The sequence below is a fragment of the Oreochromis aureus genome, linkage group 1 (genome assembly GCF_013358895.1).
Source record: "Oreochromis aureus strain Israel breed Guangdong linkage group 1, ZZ_aureus, whole genome shotgun sequence".
Classification (NCBI taxonomy): domain Eukaryota; kingdom Metazoa; phylum Chordata; class Actinopteri; order Cichliformes; family Cichlidae; genus Oreochromis; species Oreochromis aureus.
The window spans coordinates 13,451,197-13,470,679 of NC_052942.1; the positions used below are offsets into that span (position 1 = coordinate 13,451,197).

Below are 19,483 nucleotides of genomic sequence, written 5' to 3' on the forward strand. Positions count from 1 at the left end.
AATACATACCTTTGATTTTCATGTCTTCTCTTGAATGTCCTTTCATCTTTTTTTCCCCAATTCTTCTTTTATAATAAGATGCAATAGAAAGTCTTTCCATTCATCTGTATGTTCTGTACATTCAGCAAATTTACTATTGAAACAAACAAAAAAACTTTCTAAGTTACGCTCACACATCTTCATTTCTGTTTAAATGACTTCGATGATCATGACGAAAAGTGATTATCAGTGCTCAGACACGAGCAGCACTCTCTAGTTTCTATATTAATCCATTCAGTTTTTCACGTGGTTTGACCTGAAACTAGTTTATAATTATCTGCCTTCAGGTATAGTTCAGATAAATGTGAAACAGGATGTTTAGCAGAGGGCTTAATTGTCTGCACAAATTCATTTTGTATCACACACTTTCCTCTCCTGCTCAGGTAGAAGGTTATGGTGGAGACAGACATCCACTCAGCTCTTTGTCTGTCTCCTCTTATACAATCGTGAAGAAACAATTAATAATGAAGTCTCACTGCTGCGCTGACTGCCTTTCAAATGCATGCACATACAGGAGACCTTTGTGAGCCAGCTTTGGTCCTTCCACACAAACTATTTGTCACCACAGCGGCGAGGTCTCTGCAGCGACAAGCAGCTTGTTCCGGCCCTTTTCCCCTTGAGGGCATCAACAACAAAGCCTGCCTTCATGTTCAAAGCCACGCCGCGCCTCTGTGACGGCACAAATGTTTATGGTTTGAATTAGCTCGTAACGTAGCAGTAAGTAAAGAAACAAGAGAGGGCTGTTGTGGGCCTGTAATTACCGTCTCTGTCTGCTTCTGAAGACGGTATGAAATTATCCACCGCAGACGAGGAATTCCCCACACTGAAGGAAATGTTAATAAAGGGCTTTAAGTACATTTCATGCGAGCAAATCTCATTTAACTACAAAAGTCAGCTAACTGTGATTCATAATGTTGATTTGTTCCGATGTTTGAATAATTATGCACAGCCAAGAAATAAAGATGCAGTTTGTCATGTAAGATTAGTTCCACCCAGCCTCAGTTTCTTTCGTACTTAGCACGTACGCTCGCGTATCACCACAAGATATATATTTTATTTTCGAAACAACAATAATACACAGAAATATAAAGCATCACATCAACTCTTTATAAGCAGAGAAAATAAAGGGTTTTGTACAAGACATCTAAAAAGACCAATTCAGAGCACAGAAGCAGAAATCACAACTAATAATACAGATTACTGAGTGGGATTTAAACAAAGGGGATAAAAAAACAAAACAAAACAAAACACAAGCACTACCACTTGCAGAATGTATAAAAATGACAAATTTGCTTTAAAAATATTCCTTACCGGGTAAATACAATGACTATGAGCCCATCAGAATCGAGACTACTGCATTCGAGGACACTAGAAGCTCTACAAAGAGCTGGCTCGTCTCAGATTGGTAGATGCTACTGTTTCTGAAACCATCCCACTAAAGTTTGCAGGTTTAAAAGTCATCATCATTCCAAAGAGATCAAACTCTACCAGCGTTGATGGTAAACTCTCGGGCCTTTGTTGTTTACTCTTCAGTCCCTAAAATGTTAAAGAGTAGCACCACTGGGCTGCCGTTAACATCAAGAGCCTGGACAATGTAAATAAGCACAGTAAAAACATTTAAAATATTTTTCATGCTCACCCACTGAGTCTTTGTCTAGTGTTAGAGAACAAGAAGGAAATGGTTCCACTTCCATCACAGTGGGTGGCTGAAAGGAAACGGGACTAAAGCTTTGACTGTCTTTCTATTTCTCCGATCGCTTTTCCCAACATTTGTTTTTCTTCAGTTTTTGATCTTTTTTTCTTCTTCTGTTTCCAAAACGATCAACATTATAAAGGCTAATGGCCACATTATTAAAACACATGTATATACTATATGTACAGGCCTAAAAAAAAAGAAAAAAAAAGGGATTTTGAGAAGCTATTGGTATTTACACGCCTCTTATTTATCTAAACATGTCCCTTTGTTAAAAGCTGTGCTTTGTACTTAAACTGTCTTATCCTCACAGATTATTAAGAAATAAAAATATAGGGCTACTACCCCCCCAGATCTGCCAGCAGTTATTTTCCACTGTATCATGTTACAAACCTAATTGATAGCAAAATAGACTAAAAAGTCTCAAAGGTCATACATATCTTCTTTTCATTGGTTTCTGTATGTTATTCTTGTTTTGTTTTTTTACAGTCCTGAGTGCACAAAGTCAGCATGGCTAAATTTAAGACCAATATTATGGATGGCTGAGAATATTAGCAAAAGCAAAGGCATCCTTTGCTCTCCTTGCACTTCAAAGCATTCTGCAGATACATACATAAGACACACAAGTCTGTTCAATCTGCAGTTCAAAGGGGACCTATTATATTTTTCTTATACACACACACGTACCTTTACAGTGCTGCATGCTGTTATTAAACATGGCCATTACTTCAGATCCTGTACTGTTTTTTTTTTTGTTGTTGTTGTTTTTTAACCATGTTCAGCTATGTATGAAGCCAGTAAGAGCACACAGTAGGTAATCTCAAGCAGACAGCTCTTAAGCGCCTTCCACCTCCTATTCAAACCTTCAGTTTGCAAAGGTCAGCCAATCAGAAGAAAGGTGGCCTCAAGAGTAGAGGAGGTAACAGTCTCCTCCTGTCAAAGCACAACCAGAGCTGCTGGATGCAGGATCAGAGCGACAAAAATGAGGATTATTTTGACCAGTGAGCTCAACAATAAAAACCTGGAGGCAGAAATAAGCATAACGGGTCCTCTTTAACAATGCAGAAATGTACAGTATGTGAGACGTTTTCAAGTCTGCATGTGTAACACACTACAATATAAATTGGCAAAGCTTCCTGAAATGAATGCAGGATATAATTCACTGACAAGCACCACTGCAGCTGCTGCAACACCACTTTACCAGAGAATCCACATTTTACAAAAGTGCATCATCCTGAATGATCCCACATGTGAGATATGTAACTGTGATTCAGGTAGTGGTTCAAATCAGCGCTTGATTAAGAACCACCTGAACGGCAGCAAGTTTGACTGAAGCTTTGCTTTCCTTTGTTTCTGTTTGAAGTTTGACTGTGCAGCTAAAACATCCTGTTATTCATCCAGTCAGAAGCTTAAATATATTCCTATTCCTTCACGCTGTAGGTTTATAAATGATGGTTGACTATTCCCATTATACAATTCTTTTTTAAGCCCTCTGACTGGGTCACATTTTCATAAAGTATTAAATGCCCAAAAACAGAAACTAAATCATGTAAAATGCATTTAACATACGCATACACATGCATTACAAATTCAAAAGTAATGGTTAAAATTTAAAACTTTTTTTTCTCTTAAATCAGCCATTTGCTTTAACATCTGTACAAAACAGGTAAAAACCATGAGAGTAATGTTTAAACAAACAAGACCAGACAGAAAGAAGCTCATGTAGCAATAACTTCGGTCCTTTAGGTAACAAAAGATAATTGCTGTGTCAAATTCAGAGATCCTTCTAACATTTAACTGTTTTAATGCACTCGTCCCCTTTCAAAACAGACAAGTAAATAAAAAGTGCTACTGACAGCTGGTGGGGAGGAAGAACAAAGTAACAGTGGCTGAATGAGGGGGCTCATCATCTTTCAGTACTTGTGTAGCCGTTCTCGTCCATGTGCAGTTTGTATGTTTCTAGTCATTGACAGGAAATGAGCAGGTGAACGGTCTCCCTAAGAGACGCTGGAGCAGCGGAGACTTGGGGAGCCCATTTGTGTAAGCACCTTGTCCAGCCACTGCAGGGGCCCGTTCAAGTGCAGCTCGATCCAGCAGGGGGTGCTGGTCACCGTCTGTCGCCTGGGAGAGACCAAAGAGGCACAAAGGGATGTGAGGTAAACAGACACAGCTGTTAAGAGTGTGAGCAAACTTACAAAGTCACATTGCTCTGCTTTCATTACAGCGTTGATGTAAGACAGACAGTTTTCACAGCTTCTCTGAGTTACACTTTAACACACTGTGCCACTAAAGATAGAATGCAAAAATTCTAGTGACTGAAAAACCAACAACAGCAACTATTGATTTTCACCTCTTAAAATATGTATTTGTAGTTCTAATCAATGACACATACTTCTTGAATCTGTACAGCTGAAATAAAGAAATCATTTGGAAGTCTTGCAGCAACTGCAAAAAAACAAAAACTACAAAATGATGCAGTTTCTTAAGATTCCTTTCTTTAGTTTTTTTTTTTTCTTGATAAAGACAAAAAAAGGGCCATAAAAAATTTTCCTTTACTGCTTTTCTCACAGCAGAGAGAAGTGAAGAAACACAAGGGATTAAAGAGTTAAACAGACACAGCCAACAATGGAAACAGGCAGTGAGAGTGAGGTGAAGGTGGAGGTAGAGAAGGAGGGCCTGGCTGCTCCAGTAACCTGAATCCTGTGTTTAAGTGTCTCCACATGTGGGCATTTGGTCTGGACAGGACTGCTGAGCAGTCACTCCCAGCTCAAAGGTTTCTCCCTTGTGGAAACCGCCTGAGCACGGCCAACCTTGAGCCAATCATCTGCTTGCCTTCAATTCCATCTCTTCCTTTCTTACTATCAGTGAGTCAGACTGTGTGGAAAAAGGGGAGGGAATGGAAGAGGGAAAGTCTGACATCTCTTTTTGACACACCACATGTGTGTTTGCTTAAAAATAGTCTGGTTTGCCAACTGGGGCCGTTTCTATAGACGAGGGCTCTGTGACATCATTGACCAGATTCACCAGTGTGCACACGCCAGCGAGCGGGGGCGGGTAGATTGGGATGTAATTCACAGTCTGTTTGTGTCTATTGTCTGCGTTTACATGCAGACCTCGTATGGATTTTACACTGCTACACTGTTGCAGAAACAGGAGAGCAGAGAGTGGCTAGCATTAACTCAGAGCTGCAGCTTACCTGTACTCTGCTCCCCAGCCCTTCACAAAGCTCATGCGGATGGTGCACATCCTGGTGAGCTGGTACACAGCCTCGAAGCCCTGGTTTACTGACTGTGCGAGCAGCGCAGCAAACTCCTGGTTGTTGAAGATCTTTAGGTTACATCCTGATGAGAACAACAAACCAGGACAGATCAATTAGAGGTGCTGGAACCCCCCCCCCAAAAAAAAAATCAAGATGAAGCTGATCTCTAGCTTCTACAAAACACAAACAATTTAAATTTATCTTACATGAGGAGTCAAACTAACGTTATTAATCTGATGGCTTTCGACTCAGACCGGTGTCAAAAGTGGAGGAATATCTTTCGTGGTCCTATCGAATCAGATTGCAGTGACTTGGATGAAAACAGCCAAATTAAAGAAATGCGTGCTTGAATGTGTTACTGACTCAACTAAATGCTGCAATGATTGTATAAACATCTTGTTTCAGACAACAAACTGTTAACATTTACAGATGTGCTTGAGGAAAGCTTTTAACACTCCAAAACGATCATGTGGTAAAAGTAAAGAGACCAGTGTGGAAAGGAAAAAACCCTTATTTTTAACCCGACCACAGTTTAGCCAAAGGAGACATTGACGGGCTGGTGATGAGGTACGCGATGTGTTGTGGCCTCATTTGATGATTGAGCCTCAGGGAATCGTTTCTGAATCATCAATCAATTTTTTTTTGTACATTGGCCTCTGCCTCTCTTTGGAAAACTGAATGGAATCATATAGCACTTCAATCCCAGTACTTTACATTCAACCATTTACACACACACACACACACGTTTTGGGGATCGAACTGCCAATTCTGTGAAAAGTGAACTTTCGTCTTTCTCTATTACACTGTCTTTCGTCCTACTCATTTGTCTCACTCTCTTTTTCCTGTCCTTATCTGTAGGTCTCTCGTTGCTCCCAGTGTTAGCTGGACACATACCTGGAGGGATCTTGCAGACTGTAGCAGGATGCCAACCATAGCGTTGATTACAGTTGGGGCTCTGGACAAAAATTGCACTGTCACTGAGACACTCTGCAAACACTTCTCCACCAATGTAATACAGTCTTACACCACGACCTTGAGGTAAAGAGTGAGAGACAGAGAGCCAAAACAAGTCAGCAACGACAATAATTAAAAGTACAATGTTGTATAACAGGTCTAAAGCAATACGCAATCATGTTTGTTAATAGTCTTTCAAGAAATCACGTGAGTTATTATCCGAATGGAGTCATAAGGCCTGGCCTACCAATGTGTCTGCGCGTCAGCTCCACAGCTGCGTTGCGGTTGACATTGGACAGAAGACCCAGGCAGAATCTCTCCGAGTTGGACGGGTCCGTAAAGCCGTCCACTGTCAGCGAGGGCTGCGAGGCGTGGAAGGTCTCCCCGACTCGCTGATTCAGCTCGTAGTAAGAAATGGAGCACCAGAAGGCCGGCTCACAGTACGTCACTGGCTGGAGGTCTGAGAAAGAGGAGGACCCCAAAAAAGAAAGAACTGAGTTCAATACTGTTGCTAATACAGGCCCAGATGTGCAGAACAATTAAACTAATGCAATGTTTGAACTTATTCTCAAAGTCAAAGTAGTAGAATAGTAAGACAGAGATCACAGAATTAATAGACAGAAAACCATACAGATGGTAAAGAAAACATACATTAAGAGCAATGATAACAAAGAAGAGGCAAATATATGGAGAAAAGGGCTGAGCGGCTGCAGAGAGAGAAAAAAAAAAAAAGAGAAAACCAACAAAAATACAGAGAGAGCCTGCGTCACAAAATGTCAAACCCATACGGTTTCCCAGAAGCTTTAACCAGACAAAATGTGGAAACTCAACCCTCACTTGAAGGATTCTGCAGCCCAATTGGTCAGAGTACTGACTTGTCCATGGTACTCATCAGTAAATTCAACTGTTTCTGGTAATTTGCTCCTTTTTTCCCCACAACACAGCCCCTCTACCAGCTGAGAAACATTTTGTCCTTTGCTTTGAAGTCCAGAACACAACCGGACAGCACTGCCAAATGAAACTGGTGTTGCTTTATTATTTCACCAACTGCGTTCCAGCCAAGCCTCCTGGCGCTTTTCCGTCTTGATAGAATAAACCTAGGATATTGTTATTGATGTTAGTGTGGGCTGCGTGGTGTCTTGACCTGTTCAAAAGTTCACATGGTGAGCGGGGAACACAAAGGCTTCTTTCATCATCTGGTTTCCTCTTACAGAAATGAGTTAAACCAAACACAGAATTCCCACTGGGGAGATACGCTCCTGAAACATTTGTTTGCAAATCAAGGCAGACGAACAGAAAAGTACACAAACAGACACACGCATTTCTTACCCAAGTTATTGTGTGTGGGTGAAACTGGGTTAGGTGACAGATTTGGGGAGCTTGTGTCCATGCTATGAGTCATCTGGTGATCACTGGTTTCTCCATCCTCACTGAGGTAGCCTGGTGGAGGTGTTTCTGAGACAAACAAAGACACAAACAATCACTCGTACTGACATGTTGGTGGTCCCTGATCACTAACCTAGCATTGTAGCTGCACTGAGGGAAAAATAACAGATGGAGATGAGGAATGAGAGCAGCCCAAAAGTACTGACATTTAATAATTTGATTAAATCCAGTATGTATTACTACTATTATTACAGTTGGCCTGCTGTGCTTTAATTATTCTGAAGTACAACATAATTAATGATGCAAAGAGTGACCGTACGATCACCTACACAAAACTTCCTAAATAGTAACAAGGTTCTAGTCAGCAAATGAATGAGTGAAAGGAGTGTGTTTACACCACGCTAATTTAATAATGGTTAACCTGTTGAAAAACAGCTTATGCAAGTAAATCCCTTCCTAAATTCACAGTCAAAAGGCCATTTTCTCAGTTCTCTCACAATCCATCAGAACTCGACTTTTGAACAGAAAAGCCAAAAGAAAAGTAAGGGAAAGGATCAATAACACTTCAACAGCTACCGGTTGACAATTTCCAACTAATTAATAAACATACAGCCACATTTAACCTTTTATAATGTTATAAGCTTGATCTTGAAACAGGAACACCAAACTTTTTTACATTGTGGGCCACATGACGCACACTTTGACCTTATGTGGGCCAGTCATGCAGCTGCCTGATCGCTCCATATAAAGGAGTATAACTACACATTAAACTGCACAACTCTTTGGACTTAAATTGTAAGAAAGAAATGACTAAAAATTTAAAAAACAAAAACTTCTGTCAATTAATTCATTTTCTATAACTTCATTAAAGGGGAGGTCCTTAATAGTATGAAAAGCTGTTAAATGTATGAAAATGCAGTTAAGAAGAAGAAGTCCAATGTTTGTGCCCTCCTTCAAATACTCCAAAGCTTTCCATAGGACCAGATTGGAGTCTTTGTCAGGCCAATTCTGACCGCAGGCCCTATGTTTGATGCCCCTGTCTTGGGACGATGTTGTAAAAGCTTTTCATCCAACTCAAGATTCAAAAGGAAAATTATAGTAAAGCTAGTTTAATTACACACTTGGTCAGCGCACACCTTTGCAATCACAAACTAGGTAGGTCTCTTCCAAGAGCTGTACTTCTGCCTTTTTTGTGACAAACAACCCACAAGTGTGCACCATCATCCTCATATTTTAACTACATTACTACTACTCCTTCTCTATGACAGTCAGCTTTCACCAAACTCTTCAGTACAGCATAAACAGCCCACCTTACAAACTAGTTCTCACAAAGCATAAACCATAAGGAGGTACTTTGTGTGAGTCATGCTGGGAGACACGCTGGTACCTGGTATATAGTTGCTCTGGGGCTCGATGCCAGCAGGGAAGTTGGTGTTTTCAGGGATTGAATGGCTGTAGTCATCCAGAGGTGGGAATTCAGTGGGGATTTCTGTGTGTCTGGGGACCAGCACTGGTGGGAGTACTAAGTAACAGACACACACACACACACACACACACACACAGTAATTTTCTCAGAATATAGTAATAAAGCAATGACTGATTTCATGTCTGGGTAAAATAAATATTTATTGGAACAGAAATTAATAAACAGTTGATCAGCTGATCAACAAGCCCTGTGGATACAAAAAAACCTATAAAAACATCCAGTGGGGAAAAAAAACTAAAATAATAAAGCCTATTCCACTAACCAAGAGCCATTAGAGCACACTGGACAAAATGTATGTAACTATTTGATGATTGATGATGAATTATTTCTCTTTTCTTCAAACAACACAACAGCGTTTGAAGAAAGCACTCTGTTTTTCCGAGCTGTTGTACCTGGTGTCTCTACTCTCTGATAGTGGTATGGGTTGACACACACTTCATCCTTCTTCGTGTGGAAGGCATACTCGCACAGCTCCACCGCCCGCAGCTCGTGGTGGGACTGCAGGTCGGGCCAGCGCCACAGACGGCAGTAGATGACGTGGGGCAGACCTTTTCTGTGGGAAACTTGAAGACGGCCATCCAAAGATCTGCAAATACACGAAGAGGAAGAAGAAGCATAAGTTTGAGACATTTGGTTTGACTTTCCCGTTATCCACCGCTTTTTTTTCCTTTTTGTGTAGGCTTATATTTTTTCCGCTCTGTGTTTGTGATTGTGTGTTGTAACTAAAATGAGAGGGAAGTGTGCCTGGGCACGACCTTATACTCTCCAGCAGAAAAATATCTGAAACCTGCAACTGAAAACAGAAAATAGAATAGTTACTAAAAAGAAGAACTGCTGAATTTGTTTCTTGATAGTATCTGGCTCTGATGTCATTTTCCTGAAAGGGCTATGTCGGTACTAGCACTCTGAGGCTGGTTACGGTTTGATCCGCCTGTCCCTTGCCCTACTGTGACCTTTTGTTTATAAAAACAAATTCATGAACCTAAAATTAAATATTCTCATCCATTGTTGTTGTCAATTAGTGATTGTGTGACACCGCTCCTTTTGATTGATTGTTACAGTATTTTTGGTACTTGATGATATCTAAATTATGGGTATACAGTCTTTGCCTTGACAGTCCTGAACAACTAAAATATATTTCTTCAATTTTTTAACTGGTCTTAAAGCTAGAATTCACTGTACACAGCTCTGTCCTCTAAATGTTATCAACTGCTAGATTTGGTGTTCACTACTGTGCTATGCAACTACTTCTCCATGATGAGGGTCCCAGCTGTGAGTGCAGAGGCGATATGAGGTCATGTCTAATAATAAACAACCGGCAATGACATTACAGTATGTTAAAAAGGAATTTCATTGTGTTGTATAACATCTGCACTCATCTGGCATGCTTCTGGCAGGATGATGATTTAGGCCGGCAGATAGTAATGAGCGACAGTTTGACATTGTGGACTGACATAACAGGGTTATAGGCTGTAATCTCGGAGCACAATAACCTTTGACAGAGGAAAAAACAACAAAACAAAAAACAAAAACAAAACAAAAATCCCTGCACAACATATTACGCAAGAGGCAGCAGTCACATATGTCCCCTCATTTTCTGTCCCACCCACTCACTCTCTCACACAGAGTAAGGGTCAAAGGCTTAAGATAAAGCCCTTTAGAAGGACAAATATGACTCTCTAAATAAAAACAAGGCCACGCCCAACTGCGGAAAGCTCAGTTGTGCCTCATCTAGGTCAACCACTGCACATTGATCAAGTGAATGGTGTATGGTGTGATGTTGTGGTGTGTATTCGCAGATACCCAAAGCGAAGGTACTGGTATCATACTGGAACTGGGAAAGCAACGACAAAAGCTTTTATTGTTCCCCATGCGGAAGTCGAGAGCCATGAAATGAAGCTAATGTCTGATCAAATAACTTTTAAAACTTTCTTTTTAAAAAGTGTTGTGAATTAAACATTGAACATTACGAAGATCTGGCGATTTAAACAGCAAACAAAGATCTCTGGGTTATTTGTTCTATATTTCTTTCTGAAGATACCAGTGTTCATTTAGTCAAAAAGATCTATAGTGGGTGGCTCCACGATGCACTGTTTAATACATCCGCCCAACATGTAAAAGATCCCCTTTTTGGAGGAAACTATCCTCGGGAGGATTGTGACCAGAAGAGCATCTGGTGTAAAGATCTGCCAATTCAAATCTGCTGGAGCGACCCCTGAACAAGAGAGCAGCTGAAAGAATATATATATAGCAACCTATAGTAATGTTAAGACAGATGTTGCATAATCTTGATTCTGCGGGGGTCTGCTTGCAAAACAGTTCCTCTTTTCTTTTGCGGTTTTCCTGTGTTGGCATCTATTGTCATGACTTATTGTGGCTGCTTCCTTTTACCACACTGCATATAGCCACGCATCAAGAAGTCACTTAGACTGCCATTAGACCTCTATAAAACTACTTAACCACGCACCGTCATTCAGTAAACAACTTGGGAAAAACTTAATGTTACACAGAGCTGCACCGGATGCTGAAATCGTGAATCACTGTAAATCAACCAACAGCGATGATGACATGAAGGAAATGCATGGAAAGTGCATCTACAAGGAAACCACATTCACATGTAGGCAAAAAAAAAAAAAAAGAAAAGAAAAAAAAAAGAACACATTTACAACATAACAACACAAAATGTTAGAACAGAAGTTAGAATAATAACTAATGTAACTTTACAATAACTTTGTGATGTGCTGCTTTATTTGTTTTTGGATCAAAACATTTTTCACTGTGGATGTGTTGAATCGTGAGAGGGTTGATGTGATGTCACTGGTATGTCTGCTGGGTCTCTGCTACTGAGTGGGTGGGACTGTGTGGGCTCAGACAGACATACAAACTCTACTGGTCATTTGGTGCCCTACTTACTGTCCCCGTTTCCATTCAGCTTTTTTTTTTTTTTTTAAAAAATAAGAAAATAGTTATAATGTACAATAATATATCAGCCACAGTAATAACTTCAACCAGGAAAAAGGAATATGACTTTATGTTGCAGTAATTACAACTGACATCACCTATGTATAGGCAGGCATTAACTAATAGTCAGTTGAAGTTATTAAATTTATAGTATACATGTGCTGAACAATGTCTCAGTGACATGAACATTGTGAGTCCATGGACATGGATCATAAACAGTTGCCAAAGCAACAGTTTATAAACCAGAAAGAAAAAGGAGTGGAGTAATAAAAGTCAGGACAAGAAAAAAACGTCAGGCAGGCTTTTAGAGACATAATGAAAAACTTAGAATTAAACTATGAGCTGGCATGTTATGTCTTTTGTGAAAAAACACTAGTGCTCACATCTGGCCAATAAGCACGCTAAATATTTTCAATCTGTCTGTAGTGACGCATTTTGGTTTGCTTGGAGTCCACTTGGAATTTTCTTTGTGTGAAAACAAACCAAATCATAAGGAAAAGCTACAAGTTCACAAACTCATCAACTGATTAAAACCAGAGTAAACAAACTATAGCTGTGAAAACACCCTTAATATAACTTTTAACACTGGCTTCTACTCTATATTTAAAGTGTGCATGGCTTTTGGTGTAGGAATAACACTTTTTTATGGCTCTACGTCATCCTGATTTAGCACCCTGAAGTTAAAAGGCTGGATGATACAATGTTGTATAAACTAACCAGTTTTATTTAGACGTGTAACATAGATTTTCCTACTGCTATAGACAGTGCAATTGCTGATTTGTGCTGAGATGATGATCTTGTGGTTGTTACATGTGCCACTAAATAACTTTTCTCCCAGCACTGACGACCAGTAGGAGGCATCCTAGGCAGAGGCCCATACCACCTCAACTGGGTTCTTTTAATGTGGAGGAGCAGCTGTTTTACGCTGAGCCGAATGACCGAGCTCTTCAACGGGTCACTATGGGAGAGCCCTGCCACCTTTAAAGAACACCCATTTCTGAAGCTTGTATTCACGACCTTGTTCTTTCAGTTACTAAGAGCTTGTGACCACAGTTGAGGCGTAGATTGACCAGTAAATCAACAGGTTCATTTTTATCCTCATCTCTCTCTTCACCATAACAAAACTGATACAGCACCACTCCAATCTTTCTGTCAATCTCAAGCACCACTCTCCCCTCTTTTGTGAACAAGACCCCAAGGTACCCCAACTTCTCCATCTGTAGTAGTAACTCATCCCTGACCTGGAGTGGGCACATATGTACTAGAAATGTGTAATCACAACTTACATTCACAGAGGCCAGAGAAAGAGATTCATATCTGCTCAGTAAGACACGGGGCAAATCAGCCTGGATAACCAGGACAATTATCTCCCACCTGAGCCCGAGACCTCTCATTTAAAAATGCACGATTTGTTGACAGGAGCCTCAACACCTCCCAACTAAGAACTGAAATCAGATGCAGATCAAAGTTTGCGCCAAGTCCATCCTGGTCTAAGTTGACCTCCTACTCGCATACTCAGTACTCAAACACTGGGGATTTTTTTCCTAATACAGAAGCTACAACTGTTAAGTTAGCCACCGAAATGTATGAACCTACTACTGTTGTCAGCTTTTTTTACACATACAAATACACCTCAAAGAAAAATGAAGCAAGAGATTTAAAAGAGTAATACTAAACCATATCTGGCAGTAGTTGTGAGTTGATGCTGTTTCACTTGTCAAGTTTCCACCCACCTACACTGCCAGCCAAAAGCTTTGATTACTGCTTTGCACACTCTTGGCATTCTCTCGATGAGCTTCATGAGGTAGTCACCTGAAATGGCTGATTGGTTCTGGCCATAACAGGGATTCTTGCACTTGTCAAATAGGGCTGTCAGCTGTTTACCAACCTGACTTTTGCACAACACAACTGATGTTCCCAACTCTATTAAGAAGGCAAGAAATTCCACAAATAAACCCTGACAAGGCACACCTGTGAAGGGAAAACCACTTCAGGTGACTACATCATGAAGGTCATTGAGAGAAGGCCAAAGGTTTGCAGCACTGTCAACAAAGCAAAGGGCTGCTATTTGGAAGATATAAAATATACTACATTTTTAGAGCTATTAATCATTTTTTTCTTTGCTACATTATTCCATATATCTTGCTTCATACATTTGGTGTCTTTAGTACGCATCTACAATGTAGAAACTAATAAAAATAAATAAAAACCATTAAATGAGAAGGTGTGTCCAAACTTTTGACTGATACTGTATATCCACTAATCACGTTAGTTTGCATCGTTCTTTGCTACCCATCAACAACATTAACTGAGACTTGATGCCCTCTTGCTGTTACAGGCTGTAAATTAAGAAATAAACTCCCCAGTGTTTTTTCTCTTTGCCACAAACAGTCTATGCAGAGCTGCACCTCACCCAAACACCACACTCACCACATCATTATAGTACATTACATCATAAATGATTATATCTATGTCTAACATCAATCTCCACATAAAAGAAAGTAATTTCTTTGTCACCTGATCTGCTGTTTAATTACCAAATTAATCAGTGAATTATTTATATGGGCATAGCTCTCACTATCTCTATTACTACACCAGAGAGTTTATTACCCAGTTTCTGCATGAAGAGTAAGTCAGATAGGTTATACATGTGGGAGAGCACCAAATCACAGTCAGTGTACTTCAAACTGTGATGAATCATTTAGTCCACGATGACTACTGAGTTCAACTCTGTGGTTCTCAAACCTTTCGCTTCTTCTAAACCCGGAACAAAAAGCTCACATTCCACAGTTTTTATATAAATTATTAACAATAAACAAGGGATCCAGGTTGAATTTTACTTGAACAAAGGTCAGCGAAATAGGATCAGCAAACTCTTCTTTAGCAGATGAACAACTGAGAGTAAACAAGCATTAGATCATTACTCTGCACTGCTGACAGGCAAGGTCAACTACTTCTCCTACAAAGGTGTTTGTTTGATTTAAAAGTAAACCAACACTATCAGCAACAGACAGTATTGCGTATGAGACAAGTCAAAACACATTATATCCTGCTCAATGTCAGTGACTCACTTCAGAGATTTATGGTGGCCCACTGAATGAGACAGATGAGAAACCCTGCTCTGACAGCAAAAACCACTCCTGTGAAACCATCAAGCCTCAGTTTGTTGTTTAGTGGCAGTAGTAGCTCTATTTAAACAGCCAACCTCAGATATTGAAGAGAAAAAAAAATGAAGAAAAAAAATGATCTGGACCTCAAAATACTCCAGACATGAGGCAGGAGGTAGCTGAGGGGAGAATAACCATGACCCCAAATTCCCAGCTGGGCTGGCCTCTGCGTGTGTGTTCCAGACTGAAGATCTGAAGTACATGGGCGGGGCCTTCAAGACTTTATACAAGACATTTTTCACTCTTCAGCTTCTCTCTACAGGATCAGAAACTAATCAAATCAGCACTGACTGATTTTATCTACAAAACCAAAATGTGAATTGAAAGAGATTTCTTAAATGTATCAACTACATTGGTCTATTAAGTATTAGATAACTCTTTTAAAAAAAAAAATCAAATAAAACCAGTGGGTGTATATTTTGCTGTTACATAACATAATCAAGCAAATCCTCAAATCAGGTTTCTATTGAAGGAAGTACAATGAAAAAATTATAATGTATTTTTGGTTCTTTAGAGAGAAAACAAAATTCAGCTGAAAGTTAACTTCAGAGGAGGAGCATTTCCTTCAGCAAGGCCAATCCTGGAGCACAAAATTTAAAATAAAGTGATTCAGATCAATATGTATTCTTCCTTTGCCTACACTTCATCTGCCCCAAATATTGCCCCATGAAATCTGGGGCAATATTTGTGTTTTTTCATGCAAGCTGATGTTGCTCTCAGAATATAGACCGGAACTGATGTCTAAAAATAAAGGGGTAAATTGGTATAGATTTTTGCCAGAGGGGTAAATGTGTCAACATCGGTTTGGCCCATGACCCAAAGCTGAGACTGAACATGAGCTTTACATCCAACCGGCATGTATGTTTGCGTGAATGGTAGAGCTCCACAGATGGACACACGTACAGAGAAATGTAAGAACAGAAGGGATATAAAATAATTAAGGTAACTTTACATTTGAAGTATGCATTACTTCAGCATTTGCCAGTGTAGCAAAAGTAGTGAAATAAAAAAAAAAATAATATAAGCAGATGTTAGTGGCTGTGAAGGTCAGTACATACATAAATTTTGAATATGTGTGCTTTTGGCTGACTCACTATACAGACTCAGACAGAGCAGATTGAGCTTCACTAAGCTGGGGAAGGGGGAGGGGGCAAAACAAACACCCTGAGGCATACCCAGTTACGCTCAGAGACACAAACATATACACTGTGTGTGTGTCCAGGCTGGCAATAGTCCGAGAAGTGTTGAACACACACACGCCTTCCTTGTGGGCTTAACATGGACTTTTTTTACTCTCTGCCAAGCTACAAGCTCAAATGAAAGCCTAACCTCACTAAGAAGATGCCAGCACACACAGTCAGAAACTGAAGGCCTTGGAGAAACATTTGTTCTCATCCAATGCTGGTTATTAATCATGTTACTAAACTTGCATGTCTAACTTTAAAAGTAGAATATTTTCACCATTTTAAGGTGCCTACAAACACATCACAAAGATCAGGATCAGTCACAGTCTGTCCTTTAAAAGCATGCAAGGGTAGAGGACAAAGTGGGTGATGGATAAAGAAAGGAGGGCTGCAGCTGCACAATAGGTCTGCCAGACCGTCTCAACAGCTCAGGGCAGCTCAGAGTGTCTGTGACTGAACCCCTAAACCCCCCCTTTCCCTCTCCTCCGTCTGTCCCACTATCCTGATCTCACAGCCGCCATTGCAGTGCTGAGTGAGGGATGAGGGCGGTGGGGGTGAGGGGCTATTGGGCTGATATGGCCTTTGTGCCTTTCATAAAGTCTGTGGCCAGTCTGTTGAACCCCGACCAACAGGGCTACAATCTGGTGACATTTAGCAGAGGCTGGTGCCTTCCAACAACAACAACATGTAAAGAGAAATCATTCGCCAATTCTACCTTCGGTTAGACACGACTACCTCAGCAGTCTGTGACCTTTAAATCATTTTTTTGTTAGCCCTGTGATAAAGCGAAAAATTGTTTAATTTGCTTCTCCCTGTAGGAGCTGTTTCTGTGCAAGCGTCATCACAGATTAATCCTTTGCTATCCCAACAGTTTAAGGATCTGAAACTGCAGAATCACACAGAGTCAACAACATAACACAACTGGGAAAATAAAGTTGGTTACAATCTGGACTGTCTCTGCAACCAACCTCTTTGTAAAGTCCCTTTGTCTTTCTCGGCCACTGCCAGCCGATACGAGGGAGAATGCAGCATTATGTTTTAGATAACTGAAAGAAAATTAAATAGTCCATGAAGGATCATCCAGAACAACAAATTTCTAAGTTGCTAGTTCACTAATACACTTGTTTTAACTACAAGCCTGCATGTGCACAATGGTATTCCTTGAGAGTGTGGTTGCTAAGGTCCTGAAAAATTTATGCCAACTGCTAAAAATACAGCTCACAACATGACCAGGGCAGGCAATATTATAAAGTAAGAAAAGCAGCGATTCTGGATCACTGTAGAGTTTGGAAGAGAAGTTCATGTATAACTGAGACGCCCAGTTTCTCTGCCACCATCTCCACATCAGCAATAATGCAACAACCTCCAGTGTTCACATGGAAGATATTTCACATTTGGACTGGGATAATTAAGTCCCAATCTCTCCAGTAGTGGATATGCTCTAATCACCCAGATAAACACAATATATGCAACCATGTGAACTGTGTCGACATTGGAGGTAGTGCAACACTTCTGCAAAAAGTTTTCCTTATTTTGCTTTACATATCCTGATATCATCTGACCCCACTTGCCACATAATACTTTCTGTGGTTGTAATCTATTCTGGTTTGCTAAAACAACTGTCAGCTGCAAATTTTTTAAAAACTACAGAAACAGATTTAACCATTTTTTTTTTTTTTTAAATCAAGACTAAATAGTGTATTTAGTACAGCTGAAATAATAATTTTTTAGTCAGAAAATAGAAATGTGTTAGCTAACTAATTCCATAGCTGACCAGTAATTTCAGTTTCAAGCTAAATCTCTGAACATTAATGGGTTGTAACGTCTGGTAACTTTTATGCTTTGCAAAGTGGTTTGAGCTACAAAACAAGACATTTTATAGCCTAAACAATTAAGTGAAAACAATCAGAAATTGTTGTAAATGAACTTTTTCTTGAGATGAGTTTTTCTTCATCCAGATGCTTTAGTTTACATATATTTAATCACTTTTGTCCAAACATATATGGGCTTGCAAATGCATTCCAGCAGTGATGAGGCTCGGGCGGAAAAACATATTGAGCACACACAAAGACACACACCAACCTCCCACTCTCTCTGGAAAAGCCATCAGACTTCTCTATTTCTAACAAAGGTGGAGGAAGGAGGAAAGGAGGGGGTGTCTGGCCCATAGGTGATATCATAGGGCTGAAGTGTGCTGGGACCAGTGAAGGAGGGCCTAAAGTGTAATACGAAACCAACAGACAAACGACTGGCAGGGCTAGACGACAAATAACAGAGTCTGGACTCCAAAAATCTGGGGAGACAATGGAGGACTGGGAGCCATTAGTTTTACTGCAAACAGTCAATGAGCGGAGCAGTACGTCTCTCTCTTTCTGAAGCATGATGATGAATTACAGAGAATATTCCAGATGCAAGTCATCAATAAATTTCTCTCTACAGTCCACAGTCCAGTTGCATTTTTTCCTAGGGTAGGGCAGAGTGTAGGCTGGTTTATCTCTCATGAAAAATTAATGTTTATTCTTAAAAACAGATACCCCCATGCTGTGTCAGCCTCCGACTGGAGGTGATATCCCTCAAAGAGAAATTTCCACTATAAAAAAATTAGTCAAAGTATGATTTCACAACTGACCTTAACTTGTTGATTCTTCAGTGGCAAAAATCCAAATGATGATATCGTTAAAGCTCAGAACTGGGTTAGTTCTCGTTTTTCAATGCCTAATCTAAACAGTTGCTATTACCCTTGGAGCAAGGATTTAAGTGTGTATGTAAGCTTTCTAGTGTTGGTTAACTGAGCTGAGGAACAGGACAACAGTTTTTAAATGACACAATTTGAATTCTAATCAAAAGCCTAATAAAGAATGAGCTGTCAGGATAACAGTCAAACACTCCAGCACCTTTTAAACAATTCTGACATGTATGAATTCGAGCACACAGGTTTCTAAATTGTGGCGAGGAAAGCATCTAGGGTTTACGGCACACACATGCTCCGCAATGACCTTAATTTATCGCACAAAAAAAACAGCTAAGAAAAGAAAGAAAGCTAAGAAAACACCAAACATTAAGTAAATTCATAAATACTTTAGGTTGAGATCAAAATCAGATAATAAATGAATAACCTGGCCCACATCTGCACCACTTACAGGACAGGCACCTGAACACTTTCTCCAAAATCTGTCTGTCCTAGTGGCAACAGGACCGACAAAATCCTAACCACCTCATGCCACTTGCATTTATTTGGTAGATTTTATTTATCAATCTCCCTAGAACATTCAGTCTAGGTATTAATTTAATGAGCTCTTCATTCTTTACTATTAACTTTGTAACTGATCTTTGTTTGTGCAACTTTTATCTTTT

The 19,483-nt window shown here is 40.0% G+C and overlaps 1 protein-coding gene across 1 annotated transcript in view; it reads right to left on the reverse strand.

The window, feature by feature from the left end:
* Positions 1–1,073: 1,073 nt before the first annotated feature.
* smad3a (SMAD family member 3a) overlaps positions 1,074–19,483 on the reverse strand; it is a 28,015-nt gene continuing 9,605 nt past the window's right edge. The window contains exons 2-8 of the mRNA XM_031744494.2: positions 9,210–9,403; positions 8,719–8,853; positions 7,275–7,400; positions 6,193–6,405; positions 5,886–6,023; positions 4,929–5,073; positions 1,074–3,853 (exon numbers count right to left, since the gene is read on the reverse strand). Coding sequence (XP_031600354.1) covers positions 3,730–3,853; positions 4,929–5,073; positions 5,886–6,023; positions 6,193–6,405; positions 7,275–7,400; positions 8,719–8,853; positions 9,210–9,403 — 1,075 coding nt within the window. The 3' untranslated portion in view covers positions 1,074–3,729. The remainder of the gene's footprint in view (positions 3,854–4,928; positions 5,074–5,885; positions 6,024–6,192; positions 6,406–7,274; positions 7,401–8,718; positions 8,854–9,209; positions 9,404–19,483) is intronic.